General features: G+C 43.9%; 2 protein-coding genes across 12 annotated transcripts in view; one reads left to right on the plus strand and one right to left on the minus strand.

The window, feature by feature from the left end:
* The window catches only part of IMP4 (IMP4, U3 small nucleolar ribonucleoprotein), a 4056-nt gene extending 3015 nt beyond the window's left edge, over positions 1-1041 (minus strand). Inside the window, exons 1-2 of one of the 2 annotated variants that reach the window (XM_006085589.3) lie at positions 901-1041; positions 671-779 (exon numbers count right to left, since the gene is read on the minus strand). In XM_006085589.3, the coding sequence (XP_006085651.1) occupies positions 671-779; positions 901-903 (112 nt within the window). In that variant the 5' untranslated portion in view covers positions 904-1041. The remainder of the gene's footprint in view (positions 1-670; positions 780-900) is intronic. The other variant, XM_023751292.1, reaches the window with a different exon arrangement.
* A 575-nt stretch (positions 1042-1616) lies between these two features.
* CCDC115 (coiled-coil domain containing 115) overlaps positions 1617-22121 on the plus strand; it is a 23524-nt gene continuing 3019 nt past the window's right edge. The window contains exons 1-6 of one of the 10 annotated variants that reach the window (XR_002828440.1): positions 1619-1779; positions 1858-2082; positions 3373-3504; positions 11147-11341; positions 18118-18261; positions 20011-20258. Coding sequence is in view for 3 of the 10 variants with exons in the window: in XM_023751294.1 (XP_023607062.1) it covers positions 1999-2131; positions 3373-3504; positions 5556-5668 (378 nt within the window). In the remaining 7 variants the exon portion in view is untranslated. Of the gene's footprint in view, positions 1780-1857; positions 2132-3372; positions 3505-5555; positions 6193-11146; positions 11671-11696; positions 12449-12854; positions 13860-18117; positions 18262-20010; positions 20259-21333; positions 21422-22121 lie in introns of those variants that run through there. The other 9 variants (XR_002828437.1, XR_002828438.1, XR_002828441.1 and 6 more) reach the window with 9 other exon arrangements.

Genomic DNA, 22121 nt, shown 5'->3' on the forward strand with positions numbered 1-22121 from the left:
CTAACAACTAGGAACATCTAAGTAATTTAAAATAATCAGATACTGAGTTGATGTACCTTCAGATAAGAAACAAAGCTTCACCAACACAAGAACACAACTGGGTGAATAAATATGTCATTTTTAATCAGACATGTGTGACAAACTCTTCATTAGTATGGCAAATGTAAAGTGGGGAAAACACTGCAAAATTAGACCCTAATTTACAACGCAACTAAAATTAAATTATATACGGATTAACAGTTTAAAAATGCAAGGGACTCATAATACCACTAAAAGACAGCAAGATATGCTTTAGTACCTGGTACTAAAGAAGATAACGAGATGAAAAACTACGGGGAGTGGAAGTGGGGAACGTCTACAAGGACCATAGGGATCATTTTAAATTTGAGAAGAACTAGACACACTGTAAGCAAAATTAATAGACAAGCTGTAAAATCTCGATACTGTAGCATAAATGACAAGTAATTCATACCATCATCTGGAGGAGCACTTGCAAGCAACAGAAAGACCCAGCAGGCAAAGAAAATGACCAGTAAATACTTGAAAAGATGCCCAACTATACTACCAAAGAAATGCTAATTAAGTCACTTGGTTTTTCCATTGGGTTTTAAAATGCAAACCCGCAGCCTCTCGAGGGCTGGGTGACGCCGCGGGGCAGCGGGGACCATACCTTCGAGCGCGCGCCGCACCTTCTCCTTCCTCTCGTAGGCGGCGCGCTGCGCCTCCTCGCGGGCCTTGCGGTAGAGGTACTCGCGGCGAAGGCGCGCCTCACGGCGCAACTAGGGAACAGCGTGTCGGGTGAGCGCCTCTTTCTCCATGCACGCTCGGCCCCGGGGGACCACCCATCCCCAGCCCTCCGCGAACCCCCAACCTTCAAAACAGAAGCTCAAACATCCCTACCATCCTGGGCGCCGCTTCCACGTGGGTTTCGGAGAATCTGCGAGAGCTGCCGGCACTACGCAGCCCTCGCTTCCGCCCTCAACCAAGAAAGTGGTAGGTTCACTAAACGCTGCTGATGGGAGTCACAAGGCGATTGGCCAGCCCAGAAGCGCATGCTCACTGGAGCTACCAATAGGCAGAGGAAATGTCAAGATGTTGTTAGGCGGCCTGGGGCTGCCATTAATAAAGATGTCTTCGTTGGCTTCACCATTTGTCGCGGCTGTGCAGAATGCCCAAATTGAAGATGATGTACCGCTAGTTATTATGCCATTGGCGGCTTGAAATAGTGCAGCAGCTGTAAAGCCAGCACAACGGTAGGCCGCAGGATCGCTTAACAGCTCCTTTTGGAATTAAATCTAAAGCCGTTTCTCCCTTAAAATGGTTGCTACGCCTCCTTCCTTCGCCACAGCGATAGCTCTACTTTTAAAATGCAGCTGCTTCCAGAAGCGACTCGGAACCCCACAGCTCTCGCCAACTTTCCGGTTGGCTGATTCGCTTCGGATGCTAAGCGCAGAAAGCGACTACTCGGTTGCAATGCTGCTGCTCTGACGACGCTTGCCCTTAGAAGCCGAGACTCCCACGGCTTTCAACCCCACGGCTTCCACTACGTGATCGCTGGGCCCACAGCGACGGCGGATCTCGAACGTCCATTGGCTACACTACCGGCACGGTGAGCGGTGATTGGGCGACCTGGAAGGAGACTGGCTCCAGATTAGAGTGCGGTGGGCCATGGCCGCAGCCGATTTACGGGCGGAGCTGGACTCGCTGCTGCTGCAGCTGCTCTGGGACCTGGAAGAGCTGGAGTCAAAGCGGGTGGCGCTGAACGCCCGGGTGGAGGAGGTGGGAGCCTGGGGGGCGGGCGGACGGAGGGTCACGCCGAGGTAAACTGAGTTTTACTGATCCTCTCTCATTCCGCAGGGCTGGCTTTCGCTCTCCAAAGCTCGCTATGCCATGGGCGCCAAGTCGGTAGGGCCCCTGCAATATGCCTCCCGCATGGAGCCCCAGGTCTGCGTCAGCACCAAGTGAGGAGCCTTGCCTGCTGAATCGGGTGGGTGGGGAATGCGCAGGGTGGGGCTGTCAAAGATCCATCCTCCCTTCTCTTTCTTCAGCGAGGCACAAAATGGACTCCAGAAGTTTCGTGTGGTAAGAGCTGGCGCCCAGAGTCCAGAGGAGGTGGGGCCCCGTGAGGCAGGTGAGCCCCCCTTCCCGTCAGGGACCCCTCCCGATGTCAAAGACAAAATACAATTAAGGAGATGATTTTATTCAAGTTGCTTTGATAGAGCGCCCCAGATTTGAAGATCAAAATGTCTCAGCAGAGTGGTTTTGGCCTTAGACTTTTATAGGGAGAAATAGGTGAAGTCTTTTACAGTTGGGATTGTTTTGTAGTTACAGGAAGTCTCAGTCAGTTGGAAAGAAAATGTTTATCTCTTTCAGAAGGACAAACTTTCAATCTCAGCTAGTCATTCATAAAGAACAGGGAGTTGGAGAGTCTGTCTGACCTTTCAGCATGTTCAGGCAAAATGGGAAAGGTCAGTTGTGAAAGCCGCAACCTGCACGGCTAGGGTTCAGGATCTGGAGAAGGGCCACGCACAAATGAGGAGACTAGACAAGAAATACGAATTTGGAAATCATGGGGGTCAGGCGGAGAACCGCTCTCTAGTGGAAAGGCTTCACTGGGGCCCAGGCCCTGTTAGATTTTATTTAATTTTAGAACACACATCTTGCCCTTAGTCAGGCAGGCAATCTGGTAGCAGACAGACTATCTTAAAGGTCAGTAAATAGTAAAGATTTACTTTGAGACTATTACATCAGGAAATTGCTTGAGCCAGCATTGTCTCAACAGAACAATTGGTGCATAGCTTTTAGCCCTTGCCAAAGCTCAAGATCCATCAGCCTTCTGGGTTCCCTGTTTACACTTTCATGATAGTGTAGACCAGCAGTTCTCAACCTGTGGGTCGCGACCCCTTTGGGGGTCGAACGCCCTTTCACAAGGGTCGCCTAAGACCATCGGAAAACATATATAATTACATATTGTTTTTGTGATTAATCACTATGCTTTTATTATGTTCAATTTGTAACAATGAAATTGGGGGTCACCACAACATGAGGAACTGTATTAAAGGGTCACGGCATTAGGAAGGTTGAGAACCACTGGTGTAGACAATGGATAGCTTCCAGCAGTCAGTGTATGACTTTGTCTAAACAAGGGTTGGTTTTATGAGAGTCTTGAGAATGTATGGACAGTCTCACATTTGAATCACAAGTGGGGAACGGTGGTTTTTTTGTGGTAAGCTGTTTTTTGGATCTTAAAAGGTTGCAGAGATTTTGCAACCATCAGTATTTCCCAGGATCATGAGCTCAGAGTTCAACATTGTCACCCAGAAGTTAAGGGCCAGGTAATAAGATTCCAACTTCTACCCTTTCTTCCTCCAGCTCTGCGAAGGCGCAAGGCCCTTACCAGGATTCCAGAGCCCGAGGCCTTCTCAGCCTCCCCAAACCCTCTGAACTGGTTTGGAATCCTGGTTCCACATAGCCTACGGCAAGCCCAAGCCAGCTTCCAGGAGGGTGAGTGGACTCTGCCAGTTGACCGTGTGGCTCTAAGCCAAAATTGGACCCTCTAATGCCAGGGCTGGGATTAGTCTACAAAGGGTTTTGCAGGTTTTCTCCATTGCATACTTTTGTTGCATGCCTGCTGTTTTTTCTGAAAGCATTTACAGCATCTTGGCAGTGTTCTAGGCTCATGATCAGTGCTGGGATACAGCAGGAAATGAAAGGGACACATATCCTCATAGAATGTTATACTATTGAGGGGAGAAAGACAACCTGCAAATAAGTAAGTAATGAGAATTGTTATGCAAAAATAAGATAGGGTGTTGTAGATGAAGTGGGACAGGAATGGTCTGGGGGAACTGTTTTATGAAGGTGATCTGGGGGAACAGTGTTCTAAGCAGAGGGGCCAACTGGGGTGAAAAGGCAAGATTGTGTGGGCTATTGCAGAGAAGAGGCCAGTGGACTAGAGTTGGTGTAGCAGAGAGAGCCAGGAGCTGTGGTTAGAGGGCTCTAGGCCCCGATAATTTGAGGGCTGAATAGGCCCTGTTGAAGACTTTGGGAGTAATGGGGTAGACTTGCAGCCTGACAGGAATCCAGTGGATTCTGCGTGGGAACAGATGAGCAGAGGTATTAAGTAGCCACCAGGGAGCAGCCAGGCTTAAGATGCAGGTAGAGGTTGGTACATACTAGATCTCAAGGTCTCCCTTTTACTTTTTTATGGCTTTCCCAGAATTTATGAGAATCATCTGGCAATTTTATCTTGACAAGTCCCGAGACTACTGACTTTCTCTGTCTTTTGAGAAAAACTCCCCCTACTCTCCTCCTCCAAATGACTGACTTCTTTGTTTGGTGGGCAAGATAAACTCCCCCTTCTCTCCCCTTCCCTTCCCCCTCCTTTTCTGCATTCTTTGGTTAGGAAGGAGAGGTATTAACCATCTGTTCTCAAGTGTCCTTGGCTGGGAAAGATAAGATCTTGCTGCAGACTAGCTGCAAGTTGCCCAAGCTGTTTGGCCTTGTTTAATTTTCTTGTCTCAGTTTCCTCCTGCACTGGAATCTTCTTAGCTTCTTAATATTCTTCTATAGAACCCCCCAGGATTTGCTGACAAATCAATTTGGGAATAAGGGAAGGATAGGAGTGAAGGATGAGCCCACTGGCTAGCCAGGAATCCTGGGAGAATGGAGCTGCCCTCACCAGGTGTGGGAGGAATGCAAAGCAGCAGCTGAAAGGGTATGGTTGTGTTCCTAGTGGTGGAGATTCTGTGGGCAGTTGCACACATGCATCTGGAGTTTGGAAGAGGCTTCAGCTGGAGAGAGATTCCAGAGGCCACCACATAACTCTGGCATTTAAATTCCTAAGTTTCTGACACATGTAGCATTAAAGCTAAGATGGAGTAAAATCAGCAGGTGGACAGGAAGTGAAGGAGAGGAAGGGGGGAACCATTAGAGGAGACTGAGAAGCAGTAGTGAAGCAGGAGTAACACCTAGAGGGTGAGGTGTCCCAGAAGCCAAAAGGAGAATGTGTTTCCTGGATGGAGTTGATCAGATGTGTGGCCAGCTCTGCTGCTGGATAGGTAGGCTGAAGACAGGACTGGCCAGTGCATTGGTTGGCATGGAGGCCCAGAGGATTTGGCAGCAGCTATTCCAGCAGAGGCATCAAGCAGAAGCCACCTAAAGGTGGATCCAGAGTGTGGAATACTGTTGGAGGCAGAGAAAACAGATGGAAGGAGTGAGGGTGAAAGCCGCGAGGGACTGTGGTAATGGAGAAAAGTAGGAAGAAAATAAGAGCATGAGACAGTGTGTGTAATGATCTGTGGATTATTAGTTCCTGGTGGGTGATAGAAGGGGGTCAAGAAAGTCTTTTGAGGAGGTGACATTTTAGCAAAGACCTGAAGAAGGTGAGGGTGTGGGTCCAGTGAGGTTTGGAGCAGCCATTGCAAGGGTGTACCTGGAATGTTTTAGGAATAATAGAGGCCTAGCGCCTTTCCAATCCCTGGGAATGTCCAGATTCCCTTAAGTCATGTGTCACACTACAGATACCATGGTGACAATTTCTCCCCTTCCTCTAGGCCTGCAGCTGGCTGTAGATATGGCCAGTCTCCAGATCCACATCAACTGGGGTCGAAGCCAGCTTCGAGGGCTCCAGGAGAAACTCAAGCAGCTTGAGCTTGGGGCTGCCTAACCTGTGGCCACAGAAGAAGACCATGAGTTCAGTTGTTCTTTGATGTGGTTGCTTTATTTCAGGCCTTCTTCCTTCACAGCTTGCTCGGCCCCTACCACTACCACCCCATCCCAGACAGCTAATCACCCCCACCTTAAAATTTTTCCAGTCTGCTGTTTCCAACTTTGTTATATGTGAAAGTTTAAAGAGGCAAACTGAGTAATGTTCAAAGTCACTACTATGAAACCACTTCCAGTCCTTGTTCTAGGACACACTCATATGGGGAGGGTCAAAGCTGTTAGGTTAGTTTATATTAGGGAGCAACAGAGCAATCTCATGCATAAATCACTGCAGGAGAAGTAGTGCATAGCTAGTGGCAGAAAGGACAAGAAGTAGGTGCTTCAGTTTCACTAGATCCTCAAAACTGATTTTGATGGAAAGAAAAAAAGATACATGGCTAGCAGATCAGGAGAATGGTTTCACGTCGATAACAAACACAATTACCTGCATACATGGGCAGCCCTTGGCAGGTTTTAAGCCAAAAAGTAAAAAAGATCTAACCTAGATTTTCAAATGAACTATAGGAAGAGACCTTTCAGGTTTTGAAACACCTGCCTTCTATCTTTTCAGTAGTGAGGCTGAACCTTTTGTAATTTGTTAAAAGGCCAATTGTATTTGCTATTCTGGGAACTCTGTCCTTATTTCATTTTCCTACTGGGTTGTGGATATTTTTCGCAGTTTTTAAAGAGCTAATTTTTATGCTTGGGGAAAATTGGTTCTTTGTTCACAATATGAGTGATTTTTTTTTAGTTTGTTTTTTAACTTTATGGTGGTTTTTTTAATGGTTTTTAAAAAAATAACTTTATTGTAAAATAAAACATATTACATTATAGAACCACACAGAATAATTGAAAAGCTTAATGAATAATTAAGGTGAAAGCTATAGTAACCATCACCCAACTTGTGTTTCTTAGCCTGTTTTGTTTTACATTTTATTTTTTCATCACCATTTATCCCCATATACCCTCTTCCAACCTCCTCTTCCCCACTGCAATCACCACACTGTTGACCCTGTCCATAAGTTCTCCTTTTTTTTTTTTTCTCAATCCCTTCATCCCCCACTTCAACCAGAGCTTCAATTTCACTAGTAGTGATCTAATCACATTCCCTGGTTCTTCCTGATTTAGTTTTGGAAGATTATATGTTTCTAGAAATCTATCCATTTCTTCCAGATTTCCAATTTGTTGGTATATTTCTTAGAATTCTTTGTATTTCTGTGGTGTCAGTTGTTACTTTCATTTCTGATTTTATTTGAATCCTCTCTATTTTTTTCTTGATGAGTCTTGTTAAGGGTTTGTCAATCTTGTTTCTTTTCAAAGAACTAGCTCTTGCTTTCATTGATCTTACTGCTATTTCATTTCTACTCTGATCTTTATTATTTTCTTCCTTCTACTCTGGGCTTTCTTTTTTTTTTTTTCAGATTCCTTTAAGTATAAAGTTAAATTGTTGCCGAAACCGGTTTGGCTCAGTGGATAGAGCGTCGGCCTGCGGACTGAAAGGTCCCAGGTTCGATTCCGGTCAAGGGCATGTACCTGGGTTGCGGGCACATCCCCAGTGAGAGATGTGCAGGAGGCAGCTGATCGATGTTTCTCTCTCATCGATGTTTCTAACTCTCTGTCTCTCTCCCTTCCTCTCTGTAAAAAATCAATAAAATATATTTTTTAAAAAAAATAATAAAGTTAAATTGTTAATTTGCGCTTTTTGTTGTTTCTTGAGGTCGGCCTGTAATGCTATGAATTTCTCTTTTAGGACTGTTTTCCCTGTGACCCACAGATTTTGGGTTGTTGTGTTCTCATTTCATTTGTTTCAAGGTATCTTTTGATTTCTTCCTTGATCTATTGTTAAGCCATTCATTGTTTAGTAATATGTAATTTAGTCTCCATATCTTTGTGGGTTTTTCAGTTTTCTTCTTGTGATTGATTTCAAGTTTCATGGCATTATGGTCAGAGAAGATTCTTGATATGATTTCAGTCATAATTTATTGAGACTTGTTTTATATCCTAACATATGGTCTATTCTAGAAAATGTACCATGGGCACTTAAAGGGAATGTATATACTGCTGTTTTGGAGTGAAATGCTCTGATGATATTGATTAAATCCATTTGGTGTGGTTTGTCACTTAAGACCACCGTCTCCTTGTTGATTTTTCTGTTTGGATGATCTTTCTATTGATGTCAATGGGGTGATAAAATCCCCTACTATAACTATATTACTGTCTTTCCTTTTATGTCCATCAAGATTTGCTTTACATATTTAGGTGCTCTTACTGTTCGTTACATAAATGTTTACAGGGATTATATCCTGTAGGTGGATTGCTCCCTTTATCATTATGTAGTGTCCTTCTTTGTCTATTATTATAGCCTTGGTTTTAAAGTCTATTTTCTTACATAGTATTGCTACCCAAGCTTTTTTTTCTTTTCCATTTGCATGAAATATCTATTTCCATCCCTTTACTTTTTGTCTGTATCTTTTGTTCTGAGGTGGACCTCATGAAGGCAACATATACATGAGTCATTTTCTTATCCATTCAGCTATCTTATGTCTTTTGATTGGAGCATTTAAGCCTTTACACTTAAAGTGATTATTGATAGGTATGTATTTATTGCCATTTTATTTTTTAAATTATGTTCCTGGTTTTGTTTTGTTTTTTTGTTTTTTTTTCTTGTTCTCCTTCGTTTCTCTTTTTAAAAAAAATATATTTTTATTGATTTCAAAGAGGAAGGGAGAAGGAGAGAGAGATAGAAATATCAGTGATGAGAGAGAATCACTGATTGGCTGCCTCCTATATGCCCTGACTGGGAATTGAACTGTGACCTGGTCCATAGGGCGACACTCAACTGCTGAGCCATGCTGGCTGGGCTTTTCCTTGCTTAGTCTTCTCCTTCCTCTTCTCCTTGGCTTTCTCCTTCTCTTTGTCCTTCTCCTCTTCCTCCTCTTTCTTCTTGTTCTTCAAGTCCTTTAACATTTTTTTAAAATACTGTTTTGTTAGTAAGAAAGTACTTTAGCTTAAGCCCTTTATTTCTCCTTTAATTTTAAATGATAACCTTGCTGGGTAAAGTAGTCTTGGTTCTAGGTCCTTGTTTTTTATCACTTTGAATATTTCACACCAATCCCTTCTGGCCTGAAATGTTTCTGTTGAGAAATCAGCTGACAGTTTTATGAGAGCTCCCTTATAGATTCCTTTCTCGTGGCTTTTAAGATTCTCTGTCTTTAACTTTTGCCATTTTATTTATGATGTAACTTGGTGTGGGCCTCTTTGGGTTCATCTTGTTTGGAACTCTGTGTTTCCTTGTATGTCTTTTTCCTTCACCAGGTTAGGAAAGTTTTCAGTCATTATTTCTTCAAATAGGTTCTCAATCCCTTGCTTTCTCTCTTTTCCTTCTGGTATCCCTATGACATGGATTTTGTTGCACTTCACGTTGTCACAAGGTCCCTTAAACTATACTCATTTTTAAAAATTATTTTTTCTTTTTGATGCTTTGAGTGGGTGTTTTTTGTTTACCAAATCGCTGATTTGATCCTCTACTTCATTGAGCACTCTGTTTATTCCTTCAGTGTATTCTTGATTTCAGATTTGACGTTCTTCATTTTTGACTGGTCCTTTGTCATGCTGTTGAGCATCCTTATAATGATTACTCTGAACTCTATTATTTGATAAATTGCTTACCTCCATTTCATTTAGCACTTCTTGTGGAGAATCCTCTTGTTCCTTCATTTGGGGCCTGTTTCTTTGTCTCTGCATTTTAGCTGCCTCTTTGTGTTTATTTCTATGTTTTAAGTAGATCTGTTATGGCTCCCTGTTTTGGGAGGGTGGCTTTATGTAGCCAGTGACCTGTGGGACCCAGTGGTGTAGTCTCCTTGATCACATAAGCTGGGTACTCTAAGAATGTCCCTTGTGCATGTTATGTGGGTCCTCCTGTTATAATTCAGTCTTGATTGCTGTTGGTCCATTTGTATGTGGGATCAACACTCAGGCTGGCTGGTAGTGAAGCTCAACCCCCAATACAGCATGAAAATTACTATGCAGGTGCTGATCATACGAAGTGGAATTTGCCTCAGGATGGTTTTGTGCCTGCTGAAATCTCCCTATGGATATACTGTTTGTGAAGCTTATTGGATCCTGCTCTGTTGTCTAGAACTGGTCACTGGGTGTAATAGTTCTGGGCCTCTTTGGTGGGGCCCTGGTGCAGGCCAATGTCAAATGCTGTCCGTGACTGCCTCTGGGCAACCTGTTTGGAGCTATCAGCGATCCACAGCTTGTGGCTCCCTCTACTGGGCCTGGGTGTGTATAGGAAGAACCAAGCTGTGCACCAAAGTCTGCTTCATACATATATATATATAGTAGGTCCTCGGGTTACATCGGAGATCCGTTTCTACGGTGCGACATAACGCGATTTTCGCCGTAAGTTGGAACCCACCTACATAAGCACCTACGTCACAGACATGGAGCACATACACAGCAGTAATGATGTGAAAGAGTAAAAAAAATTTAAAAGATAACAATTCCTGACCTTTACTTATGGTAAATAAATAATAAATCATGCAAGACTGAAGATACAATTATTGTCTTTAGAAAAGTCAGCCACTGGGTGTTTAAACAATGTTTCATTATTAAAGTTGTAAAGAAACCTGGGTTAAGCTTGGCAGGCAGCCTGGTGTAATAGTCTCTAAGAATAGTGGTACATAAAACCCTGAGTGTCCTTTTTAGTTGTCTCAATTGAAATGAACAAAGAAATGAGCAGCAGCAGTCAGTCTTGAGCAGATGTAAGGGTAACTGGAGGCATATGCAGAGGCACCGAGCCTGGCTATAGTGGGACTTTTATGAGGGGCTGCTAACTTGATCTTCCCGCTATGGCCTCCTGAATCTTGACCACAGTTCTCAGAAGAGACCTGTTATAAAATTTGGGTTTATATTAAAAATAATAGGAAGTCATTGAGACATTTCAAGTAGGGAGGTGACGTGATCTATTTTATATTTTACATGACCAGCCTGTCTGTGGTGTGAGAGTGGATTAGAATGAATGGAGACAAATGAACATAGGAAGCTACTGTTAACACCTAAGCCATAAAGGATGGAGGCCTGAACTAATAGGAAGTGGAGAATGTACATAAGGGACATCTGGTGGCTGATTAAATGTAGGAAGTGAGCCCTGACTGGTTTGGCTCAGTGGATAGAGCGTAGGCCTGCGGACTGGAGGGTCCCAGGTTCGATTCTGGTGAAGGGCATTAAAAAAATAAATAAATGTAGGAAGTGAGGGACAAGGTGACATTGAGAAAAGAGAACCCTAGGTTATTAAAGAGCTAGTTTATTAAAGAGCTCATTTAAGCATAATGAGAAATGTAGCAAAATATTGGTAATAGACAGTAGGGGTGTGGTATTGCCTTTCAGTTCTTCTTCACCAAGGATCTGGGGCTGTTTTTTGTCTTGGTCTGTTCAGAGCATTTTTTATCAGCTGGATTCTCTGTAACCTGCTTGACCTCTGCTGTGGCCCACATCAAAAGAGCTGTCATTTTCAGAGGATAATCTATGTCCTGAAATCTGCTATGGACTGAATTGTGCCACCACCCCAAACTTATCTGATGAAGTTCTAACCACCAATGAGACTATATTTAGAGATGCAGCCCATAAGAAGGTAATAAAGGTTCAAATAGGTCATAAGGGTGGGTCTTAACCTGATAGAACTGGTGTCCTTACAAGAAGAGGAAGAAATATGAGTGCTTGTCCTCTCCAGACACCCACATATATGAGAGGCCACGTGAGCACACAGTGAGAAGGCAGCCATCTATAAGCCAGGAAGAGAATTCTCACCAGAAACCAAACCTGCCAACAGCTTTGTCTTGAACTTCTGGCCTCCAGGACTATAAGGAAATGAGTTTCTGTTTTTTAGACTACCTAGTGGCATTTGTTAAGGCATCTGTGGTATTTTGTAACAGCAGCCCAGCAGACTAACAGTGTTAACAGGTAAGTATTGTCATTTTCATTTATAGATGATGATGAGGCTTGGCGTTTGACTTGACTAAGATCCCACAGGCAGTAGCAGCTCACCCTCTGCACTCCAATGGATCCTTCCTTATATATCAGCCCTTTGTTTCCTCAGAGAATCATCTGGGCTTACCTGGGAAGTACCAAGTCTTCACCAATTCTATTTCTAAGATCCTAGCTGCTAGTCTTCCTTTCAGCCTGCTGTGCAGACCCATAAAATTGTAGCAGGATAGTAAGAAGCTAGGAAAATCCCCGGGGAAGTAGAACAAGGAAACTGAGACAAAATTAAACAAGGCCAAACAGTTTGGGCAACTTATAGCCAGCTTGTGAATCACATGACCTTATCTTCTCCAACCAAGGACACTTGAAAGCAAATGGTTTATACCCTCCTCCATAATCAGAAAATGCATAGCTTAAATCACCCTGGCCTGGGAAACTAGAGAACAAAGACCCAATTAAGGCCATTTGTGCCAGCTAAACCCAAGGACAGAGGACAGAGGGAAACAAATAATAAAAATCCCGTTAAAGCCAGACAAACCTAAGATAAAACAGACCAAAGAAAGATAAAACAGACCAAAGAATAATTTTAAAAATTCCCAATACAGTCATTTGAGGTATCAGCATATTAAAAATGCACCTGGAAAGCTGATGAATATTCTACCAAAACCCTCCCCTAAGAGTCTCATCTGCAAGAAAAGAGAGAGAGAGAGAGAGAGAGAGAGAGAGAGAGAGAGAGAGAAAGAAGAAGAAGAAGAAGAAGAAGAAGAAGAAGAAGAAGAAGAAGAAGAAGAAGAAGAAGGAAGAAGAAGAAGAAGAAGAAAGAAAGAAAGAAAGAAAGAAAGAAAGAAAGAAAGAAAGAAAGAAAGAAAGAAAGAAAGAAAAGGAGGAGGAGGAGGAGGAGGAGAAGACTGTTAGTTCAAAGATTCAATGCTCACTCTAAAGCAGGCCCATGCCCCATCCTAGGATAGCATTGGGCAGTGCAGCTTGACCTGAGATCACCCCCTGATCCTGTTTCTAAGGCCCCCTTTTCTCTCACTTCCCAGTGACTTAAAGCAGCCCAGCCTTGGCTCACTTCTTTCCTAGAAAGCCAAAGCAGAGCACCACCTGGGCTCCCCCTGTTATTTCTTCTACCCTAATTTCTTCCTTTGTTTCTCTGTCCCCAGGGCTGATAAACATACTCAAACCCACCTGGACTTGTATTAAGAAATCTTTCCTACATAAAGTTAAGAACCCACACACTATAGGCTGGCCTGAGGCAGATCTGCTGTGGGCCAGCCCATGTCCTGTAACAGAATGGTGGAACTTCAAGGCCTACTCTGAAAAACTACTCAGACAGTCTTCCCAGTCTCAGAGGTCCTGAGCTCTGCTGCACTATTGTCCTCTCACAATAGCAAGGGGATTGTAAATCATCTATAAACTTCTCTGCAGTATACTGCCTGGCTGTATGTAATTTCACAGGAGACTCCAGCACCTCACCATGTTATGGAATTGCAATGTTGCTAGTTTTTTTTAAAGATACGTTTTGTTGATATTAAAGAGTGAGGAAGGGAGATAGAAACATCAATGTGAGAGAGAGAAATCGATCAGCTGCCTCCTGCATGTGCCCCGACTCTGGATTGAATATGAAACTTGGTTATATGTCCTGACCAGGAATCGAACCCACCACCTTCTGGCATTGGAACATTGCTCCAACCACAGAACCACACTGGACAGGGCACAATGTTGCTAGATTTAAAGAGGAGCTTTTTCTAATTTAATTGTTTATTGTTACCTTTGTGTAAGATACCTAAGCTTGTAATACCCTTGTTTTAAGTATAGTTGTACAAGGTCCCTACTGAAGCAACTTCTTATGTTTTAGTGTGAACCAGATGAAATGACTGTTTTGGAGGTCAAAAAATGATCCAATATCAGCAATTTCATAAATGCAGTTGCCCCTCATCCCTCCCTCCTCTATCCCACTTGGTAACTCATGCCCCCCTCTGATGGCTCCAGGTCCCTAACTGTGAAAAGGGTTAAGTAATTAGTTTAATACTGGAAGGGATAAGGTCTAGAGAGGATAGAAGCATCATGGCCTGAAGAATTAAAACAACCGTAAACCAAGGACAGAGGTATTTCTAGCCTGAGCAGCTAGGAGAGTTATAGGGGTAATAAAACATTTCTGGGGGGGGAAAAAAAAAAGAGGCTATTTTACTTTTTTGAGCAGAGAAGACAGCAGACAGCAGTTTCAGTCTCAAGGCTTGGCAGGATAAGATTGCTAGGTACCATAAGATAAATAAATAATAACTCCAACTTAAACAAATAAGTTGGATATGTGAAGGACAAAAAAAAGCCACAGGATATTGGGGAAAAGGAAACATTTTCACAGAGAATAGAGGAATGTTACAAAATAAAGAAAAAGAAAGAGGGGAGAACCATGTGGGCTTTGACTTTAGCAGAGTGACCAATGGGGAAAGCACGGAGGTCCTAAGTTGGGAAAGGGTCCAATTGAAAAGGGTCATAAAAAAAAAAGCTACAGCTTTTATAAATGCCTTAAGACAAATAAAGCAGTGGCCACCCTCTTTAAGGGACCCCCCACCCCACCCTGTCTCTCCATGCCAGGAGAGACAGTCTTAGAATTAGGGTTTTAGAAATAGCATCTGTTTGCAATAAAATTTCTTCTGCTTGCAATAAAATTTCTGTACTTCTCGCTACCACCTTTTGTCCATGGCTTCATTCTTCGAATTCATCTGGACAAGAACCCAGGAAAGAAATCACCCTTGTAACCCTGCTCAATAAAAACCCCGAATTAGTTGGTGCATTGGCTGGGAACTTAGAAGCTGACCTCTTTACATCAAACAGTAAGCATAGGAAGGACCCACAGATTCTATCCCTTCCTCTGCTATCCCTTTATAATTTTGCAGACATTATTAGGCATCTGCCAGCCACTTAAACCTGGCTGCCATCTTATGCAGGTATTTCTCCTTTCTCCTTTATTCTCCCTCCCATACTCATGCTCCACCTCTAGGGCCAAATTAAAGAGGGCATGGGTCAGTCAAATTAAGAGCCATAAGGGTGACTACCACATAAAAAGTCTCCCATGGGAGGTTAAACTGGTGATAGGTCAGGTTAGAGTATTAGGCTTCCCACCAGTTGCAAGACAAAGCCTGGCCATTGATTAAATGAGTGCTTGGATCCAGCACTGAAAAACAAATGCAGCAAGTCCTCCCTCTTGAATGTCCTTATGTAAGGGCCAAGTGGGGGTGCCTGGGGTCAATCCCTAAGACCAGCAGAGGCCTCATAGGAGTACAACTGTAATTAAACTTTGGCCCACTGGGGAGTGCACATAAGAGTTGGTCACTCACTTGCCCTAGCTGATTTGGCTCAGTGGATAGAGTGTCGACCTGTGGACTAAAGGGTCCCAGGTTCAATTCTGGCCAAGGGCACATGCCCGGGTTGTGGGCTTGATCCCCCCAGTAAGGTATGTGCAGGAGGTAGCCAATCAATGATTCTCTCTCATCATTAATGTTTCTATCTCTCTAACTCTCGCCCTTCCTCTCTGAAATCAATAAAAGTATTTAAAAAAAAAAAAGATTTTGTCACTCAGCACTCTGGGCCCTCACAGTTGTCCTAGACAGCTGGGGAGAGAAACCAAGACACATATGTGAAATCAGCACAGTTGGACCCACAACACAAGTCCACTCTCCAACCCAGATCCCACTCAGCCTTTTCTTCTGCGTTCTATCTCAGTGGTATTAGGTCAGATGGCATCCAGCCAGGAACCCTTTGTTCATAACCAGTTCGGCCCCCAGTATGACCACTGTCTCCTCGGTCCAGACCCAACTAAGCCTAAATTCTCAGTCTCCATTTGTACAAGCCTCTTTGATATAGAGGGAGTCAGAGTCCTATGAAAGCTCCTAGGCGAGGTAAATATTCCCCAAGACATCAGTTGGGGGGCAGCCATCTTCTTCCCACTCCTAGCATGTGATCCTGGCCCTGAATCTTCTTGGCAGACATACCAGGAATTAATTACAGGTCTCTGTCATTTCTGCCACTACCCCTGTGAAGGTTTTAGTCTTTTAAGTATTTACTCTCAGTCCAAGCGGGTTTTTCCCAGGCAGTTTTACTGTGTACAGAATTAGAGGTTTTATTGCACCTGAGGGGCCAATTCCTCAGGTGGAAGAGGATACTTGATTCATTAGGCATGATAAAGGCACAATCCTGCAGGAGGTTAATGATCAATGCCTCCTGATGGGAGCATCCCGGTGGGGGTTAGTTTAAGTTCAGAAGAGCTCTCCAGAGCCCTTGGAATTCTAGGTTGGAACTCAAAGTAATCTGCATGCAGCAGATATTAATATCAGCCTTACAAGAGGGCCTGAGGGTGTTAGAGAAATATTCCTATCATTGGGCACACAGCAGAAAGCAAACTTGGATATGCACCGCTTCCCTCAGGACAGGGAGAGTAGAAAGGATGGCTCGGCATGGGCGCAGGTCCCCAAGTTCAGAGAGTAAGTATGGATAAGTCTGCCAGACCCTCATCTGCGACCCTACATGGTGAGGCAATCTTTTACTCCTTACCAGTGAGAACTCCCAGTACCCTTAGCCAGGAAGGGGGCATCCCCCTCAGGGCAAAGGGAGAGTCACAAAGGATGCTGAATGTCCTTTTGTGTGTTCCCTTATAGATGGGAAGTGTGTTGTCCACACTGCATAAAGACAGACCCTTAGGGTGTATTCTTAAGAATTGGGATGATTTCTACTCACAAACGTTAAAGAAGAGATGTTCTGCACTCAGGCCTGGCCCCAGTATCATCTTTCAGATGGGGAGTGTTGGCCCCCAGAGGGAAGCCTTAAGTATAACACCATCCTGTAGTTAGATCTTTTCTGTAGGAGGGGAGGGAAATGGTCAGAAGTCCCATATGTCCAGGCTTTCTTTGCTCTAAGGGACAAGCCAAATCTATACAAGAACTATAAACTTGATCACTCCCTCCTGGCAATAGTAACCCAAAACCCACCAGAGGTAAAAAAGAAGAATGAAAAGGCTCCAGTCCCACCAGAGCCCTTTTGCCCTCCATCTGAATCCCCATGTGAATTATTTTGTCTTTCTTATCTTGGACTTCCAGAAAAAGTGCCTCCACCGGCATAAAAGCTAACAGCCAAGACTGTTCCTATGCAGAATCACCCAGGAGGCCTCTACACCCTTATAGAACAAGTGGGTGAATTTGGGTGTATCAGAGTACAGGCCCCTTTCAGCCTTAAGGACCTGAGCTAAATAAAGAAAAACCTGGGTAAATTCTCACATAATCCTGATAGTTAAATTGAGGTCTTTCAGAGCCTAAATCAAATATTTGACCTATATTACCAGGACTTATTACTCCTTCTAGAGCAAAGCTTGTCCCAAGAAGAGAAGGAGAAGATTTTGGCAGAGGCTCCAAACTTTGGCAATAATTATTATGTTTCTTGTGTACAAGACATCACAAATCCTGAAGAGAAAGAGAAATACTTGACAGGGTCTCAGGCAGTTTCCCTTGCAGACCCAGAGTGGGATCCTGATGTTAACATGTGGAAAATAAGACACTGTCAGGCTTCTATAATAATAAAAGGTAATATGCTAATTAGACCAGACAGCCAAACGACCTTCCAGACAAAGCCATGGCTGCGAGGGCCGAGCCCCTTGCACGAATTTCATGCATCGGGCCTCTAGTACATAATAAAAGGCATCAGGAGAAGCAAGTCTAAGCCTATTAATTACTTCAGACAAACAACCATCATCCAGGAGATTAATGAAAACCCCAGCACATTTTTAGAAAAACTCAGGGAGGCATTGATTAAGCATACCAATATAACCCCAGATTCATTAGAGAGGCAGTTAATTTTAAAAGATAAATTTAGCCCTCGCCGGTTTGGCTCAGTGGATAGAGCGTCGGCCTGCTGACTGAAAGGTCCCAGGTTCGATCCCAGTCAAGGGCATGTACCTTGGTTGCAGGCACATCCCCAGTAGGAGGTGTGCAGGAGGCAGCTGGTTGATGTTTCTCTCTCATCGATGTTTCTAACTCTCTATCCCACTCCATTCCTCTCTAAAAAATCAATAAAATATATTTTAAAAAATGTTTTTTAAAAAAGATAAATTTATCATTCAATCAGATCCAGACATCAGGAGAAAACTACAAAAATTGGTTATTGGTCCAAGAGCACCTTAGACAATCTCCTGAAAGTCGCCACCTCTGTGTTCTATAATAGAGACCAGGAGGAAGAGGACAGAAAGGACAGGAGAAACCAGACCAGAACTAAAGTCCTTTGTGCCATGCTTCGGGAGAACAAGGGCCCCCAGTCAGAGCCAAGAGGCAGGTGGTCAGTCCCAGGCACCTCTTACAACTATGGCCAGGTTGGACATAGGGCTGGGTTGCCCCAAGGGGCATGGTGAACCCCCTAATTTATGTTCTGTCTGTCAAGGAAACCACTGGAAGTTGGACTGCCCTTGGAGATGAAGATCCCTTGGGGCAGGGCAGCAACCTAGCTGGCCCAACAGGACTAATGGGGCCTGGGGTCTCCCCACCTGGCTCTTCATAGGACTGTCATTTTCACCCAGGAGCCCCGGTAAGCCTGACAGTTGAGGGAAAGAAAATTAATTTCCTCCTCGACATAGGAACCACTTTCTCCACACTTCTCTCTAACCCTAGTCAATTATCTTCAGAGGCAATAACCATTATAGATGTGTCTGAAAGGCCAATAAAGAAATATTTATCGCCCTAACCGGTTTGGCTCAGTGGATAGAGCGTCAGCCTGTGGACTGAAAGGTCCCAGGTTCGATTCCGGTCAAGGGCATGTACCTTGGTTGCGGGCACATCCCCAGTAGGAGGTGTGCAGGAGGCAGCTGGTCAATGTTTCTCTCTCATCGATGTTTCTAACTCTCTATCCCTCTCCCTTCCTCTCTCTGTAAAAATCAATAAAATATATTTAAAAAAAAAGAAAAGAAATATTTATCTCAACCTTTAGGGTATAACTGGGTTGAGCTGTTCTCCCATGCCTTCCTAATAATGTCAGAAAACAAATTCTGGTGCACACAGAGTGATTTACAGTACTAGATCTCAAGAATGCCTTTTTCTGTGTACCCCTGCATCCTGATCCACAATTTCTATTTGCCTTTGAAAATCCCAATAATCAGGACAGTCAACTAACATGGACAGTGCTGCCCCAGGGTTTTCGGGATAGCCCTCATTTATTTGGGCAGGCCTTATCAAAAGGCAGTTTAATTTCCCCAGCACTAAGGTCCCCCAGTATGTAGATGACCTTTTACTATGTGCCCCATTGGAGGAAATCTCTGAGGAAGGGACTAAGGCTTTACTAAATTTCCAGGTGGAAAAAGGCTATAAGGTTTCCAAAGCCAAGGCCCAGTTGTGTTCCTGTTCAGTTAAATTCCTAGGCCTTAATCTATCAAAGAGAACACGAGCTTTAGGAGAGAACCAGATAGGCCCTATTCTCAGCTTCCCTCAGCCCTGGACCCTAAAGCAATTGAGAGGCTTCTTGGGCATCACTGAATATTGAAGATTATGCATCCCTGGCTATGGAAAATGAACACGTCCACTTTACCAACTAATTGAAGAGGCACAGAAGGACAGCCTCTCTATTTTAGTCTGGGAACCTGAGGCCAAACAGGACTTTAAACAACTAAAAAAAAAAAGCCCTTTTACAGACACCAGCTTTAAGTCTCCCAACAGGCCAAGAATTCAACCTATATATAACAAAAAGGGGGGTAGCCTTGGGAGTCCTGACTCAACTTAGAGGACAGACCCAACAGCCATAGGATATCTAAGTAAGGAAATTAATATTATGGCTAAGGACTGGCCCTCCTACTTATGGGCAGTGGCAGCCATCGCTCTCCTGATCCCTGAGACAGTTAAACTAACTTTGGGAAGGGACCTAATAATATCCATCTGTTTTGAATAAAGCCCTGGATGTCAGCACAGGAGGAGGATGGAGCTGTATTGCCATCATCTGAATCATGGGACTCCTACTTGTGTGAGCCTTTGAAGGACCTGAAACTTCTCTTTTGAAAGAATCCCAGAGAGTCGACAAGTGTCAGATAAATAACATGCTCTGGTATTTCTGGATAATCATTATTTTCATCTTCCTAATAGTTCTTATTTTGTCTTTTTATGAGTGTCACTGAAACCCTAGGCTGGTACCTGGAGGAGACCTTTTCTACCCTTGCTAGGACACAGAAACACCATAAAATACTCCTACTTATATCCCCCTTTCTTGGCCTTCTGTATATACTATTCTTATTACTCATCTTTAGCCCTTGCCTACTTAACCTTTTGGTATATTTCATATCCTACCACTTAGAAACCCTGAAGCTGCAAATGGTCCTGAAAATGAAACCACAGATGGAGGCCACCGATTCCTTCTTCCTTGGACTCCTAGTCGCCCACCTCTGATGGGACCCTGACTGCTGTCCCAATCATCACCCCTGTCCAGTAGGAAGTAGCCAGAACAATTGATGCCCCCTGTCCCCAATGGCAGTTGGGGGTTTCCTAATCTACTTGCAATAAAGTTTCTTTTGCTTGCAATAAAGTTACTATACTTCTCACATATCACCTTTTGTCCGTGGCTTCATTCTTTGAATCCATCTGGACAAGACCTGGGAAAGAAATCACCCTTATACCTTGCTCAATAAAAAAAATAAAAGTAAAAAAAGAACAAACAAACAAACGAAAGCAACTGCTTTCTACCACCCAGCCAGACAGTTTCCCAGGTCTGCAGAGATACTGGGCCTGGGAGAAAAATGCACAAAAGAAGAGTGACATATGTCCAGAGAGATAGAAGAAGGCTATAGAAACCAGGAGGCAGAGGATTTAAGAGGATATGACCTAGTGTGTTCCTCCCTCCCTAAGGCTACCACAACCATGGAATTTCTGGAGTGTCTCTATCAGGAGCAAGGAAGGCACTGGGAGCCCAAACGCCCTCTCTACTGCTATTCTGGCCTTGTGAATGGCCTTTGTACAACCTGGGTACTGCATTGACAATATAATGAAGAGAAAACAACTTTGTCATAATTCTCAACAAAGCCAGCCCAGCCTTTGGGCTAGCAGGTCCCAATTGGAAGATGTTGGCAGGATTTGTAAGAAAGACCTTGTGGTTCAAGACAGGAACAAGGAAAGTTCTAGGTGAGCAAAAGCCTGTAACATCCTGTCACAGAGATGGTCTGATAAGGCCCTCAGAGGTGGGCCCAGTGGGAGTGTCCCAATGTGGGCTGGACTAGACCCAGAAGTTTAGATGAGCTGAGGTTTAAAGAAGAGGGAGGGGCTGTGCAGGAAGCCGCCCATTGTCTTCGCTAGCAGAGAAGTGCAAACAAGGATCCTGGAATGCTGGTGAACCTTGAACCCATGGCAAGGGCCAGAGTTATGCACCAATTGTCTAGTCCAGACAATGGAGGCTCAAGTTATTTCCTGATCAAATAGTCTCAGAGTAAATCCTTCTAATATTTACTGACCTTTAAGATAGTCTGTCTGCTACCGCAGTTACCTGCCTGACTAAGAGCTAGATGTGTTTCAATATTGAATAAAAGGCTGGCGAGGCCTGGGCACCAGTGGAAGTTCTTCCCCTTGAGTTGGGCTTGCCTGTCTGGCCCCAATATTTCCAAATTATTTCTTGTCTCGTCTCTTTCAGATCCTGAACCCTGAACCACACGGGATGTGGGGGAACATTCACAGGGCTGCCTTTCCTAGAGTGCAGCTTGCTGATTTGGAGCAGACTGGTAGGTGCTGGGCTCTCATCAGGTGTGCTCTTTGCATTTTGGGAGGAGCTTTCTATGAATTGGTCAATTGGTTAGCATCCCCAACTTGGGAGAACTAAATGCTAACAGCACTCTAAGGGCATCAGGACAACCTACAACAGTGGTTCTCAACCTTGGCTGCACATTAGAATCACCTTGGAATCTTTTTAAAATCCTGATTTCTGGGCCTCATCCTCCGGAAATTCTGTATCTTTGTTATGGGGTGGGACCACAACATTAGTAACAAAGAAACAGAATTTCCGGAGGATGAGACCCGGAAATCAGGATTTTAAAAAGATTCCCAGGTGATTCTAATGTGCAGCCAAGGTTGGGAACCACTGACCTACAAGGACAGGGCTGGCAGCTGACCACAGTTTATGGTCTTCTCATTTAAAAGAGGTATTCCCTTAGATAGGGGAAGAACTCAAAAGAATATTCAGTAGCTTTCCAGTGTGTCCTTTCAGGATTGTGTTCTCCACTGATTGGTTGGCACCAGGGCAGGGAGTCATTATTCAATGCAGCTGGTCCTGAGGTCAGCTGTGGTAGATTTTGTTGCTCTTCTGTGCTTGAGCTGAAATACAACTGAGGCATAGATGTTATCTCTAGGGAGAAAAGGTCAGGGGGTTCAAACTGCATGCCAGCAATATGCTAGGGGAGGAAAAGTCACCCTAAGACAGTGGTT

This window comes from Myotis lucifugus, unplaced genomic scaffold (genome assembly GCF_000147115.1).
Source record: "Myotis lucifugus unplaced genomic scaffold, Myoluc2.0 scaffold_19, whole genome shotgun sequence".
NCBI lineage: Eukaryota > Metazoa > Chordata > Mammalia > Chiroptera > Vespertilionidae > Myotis > Myotis lucifugus.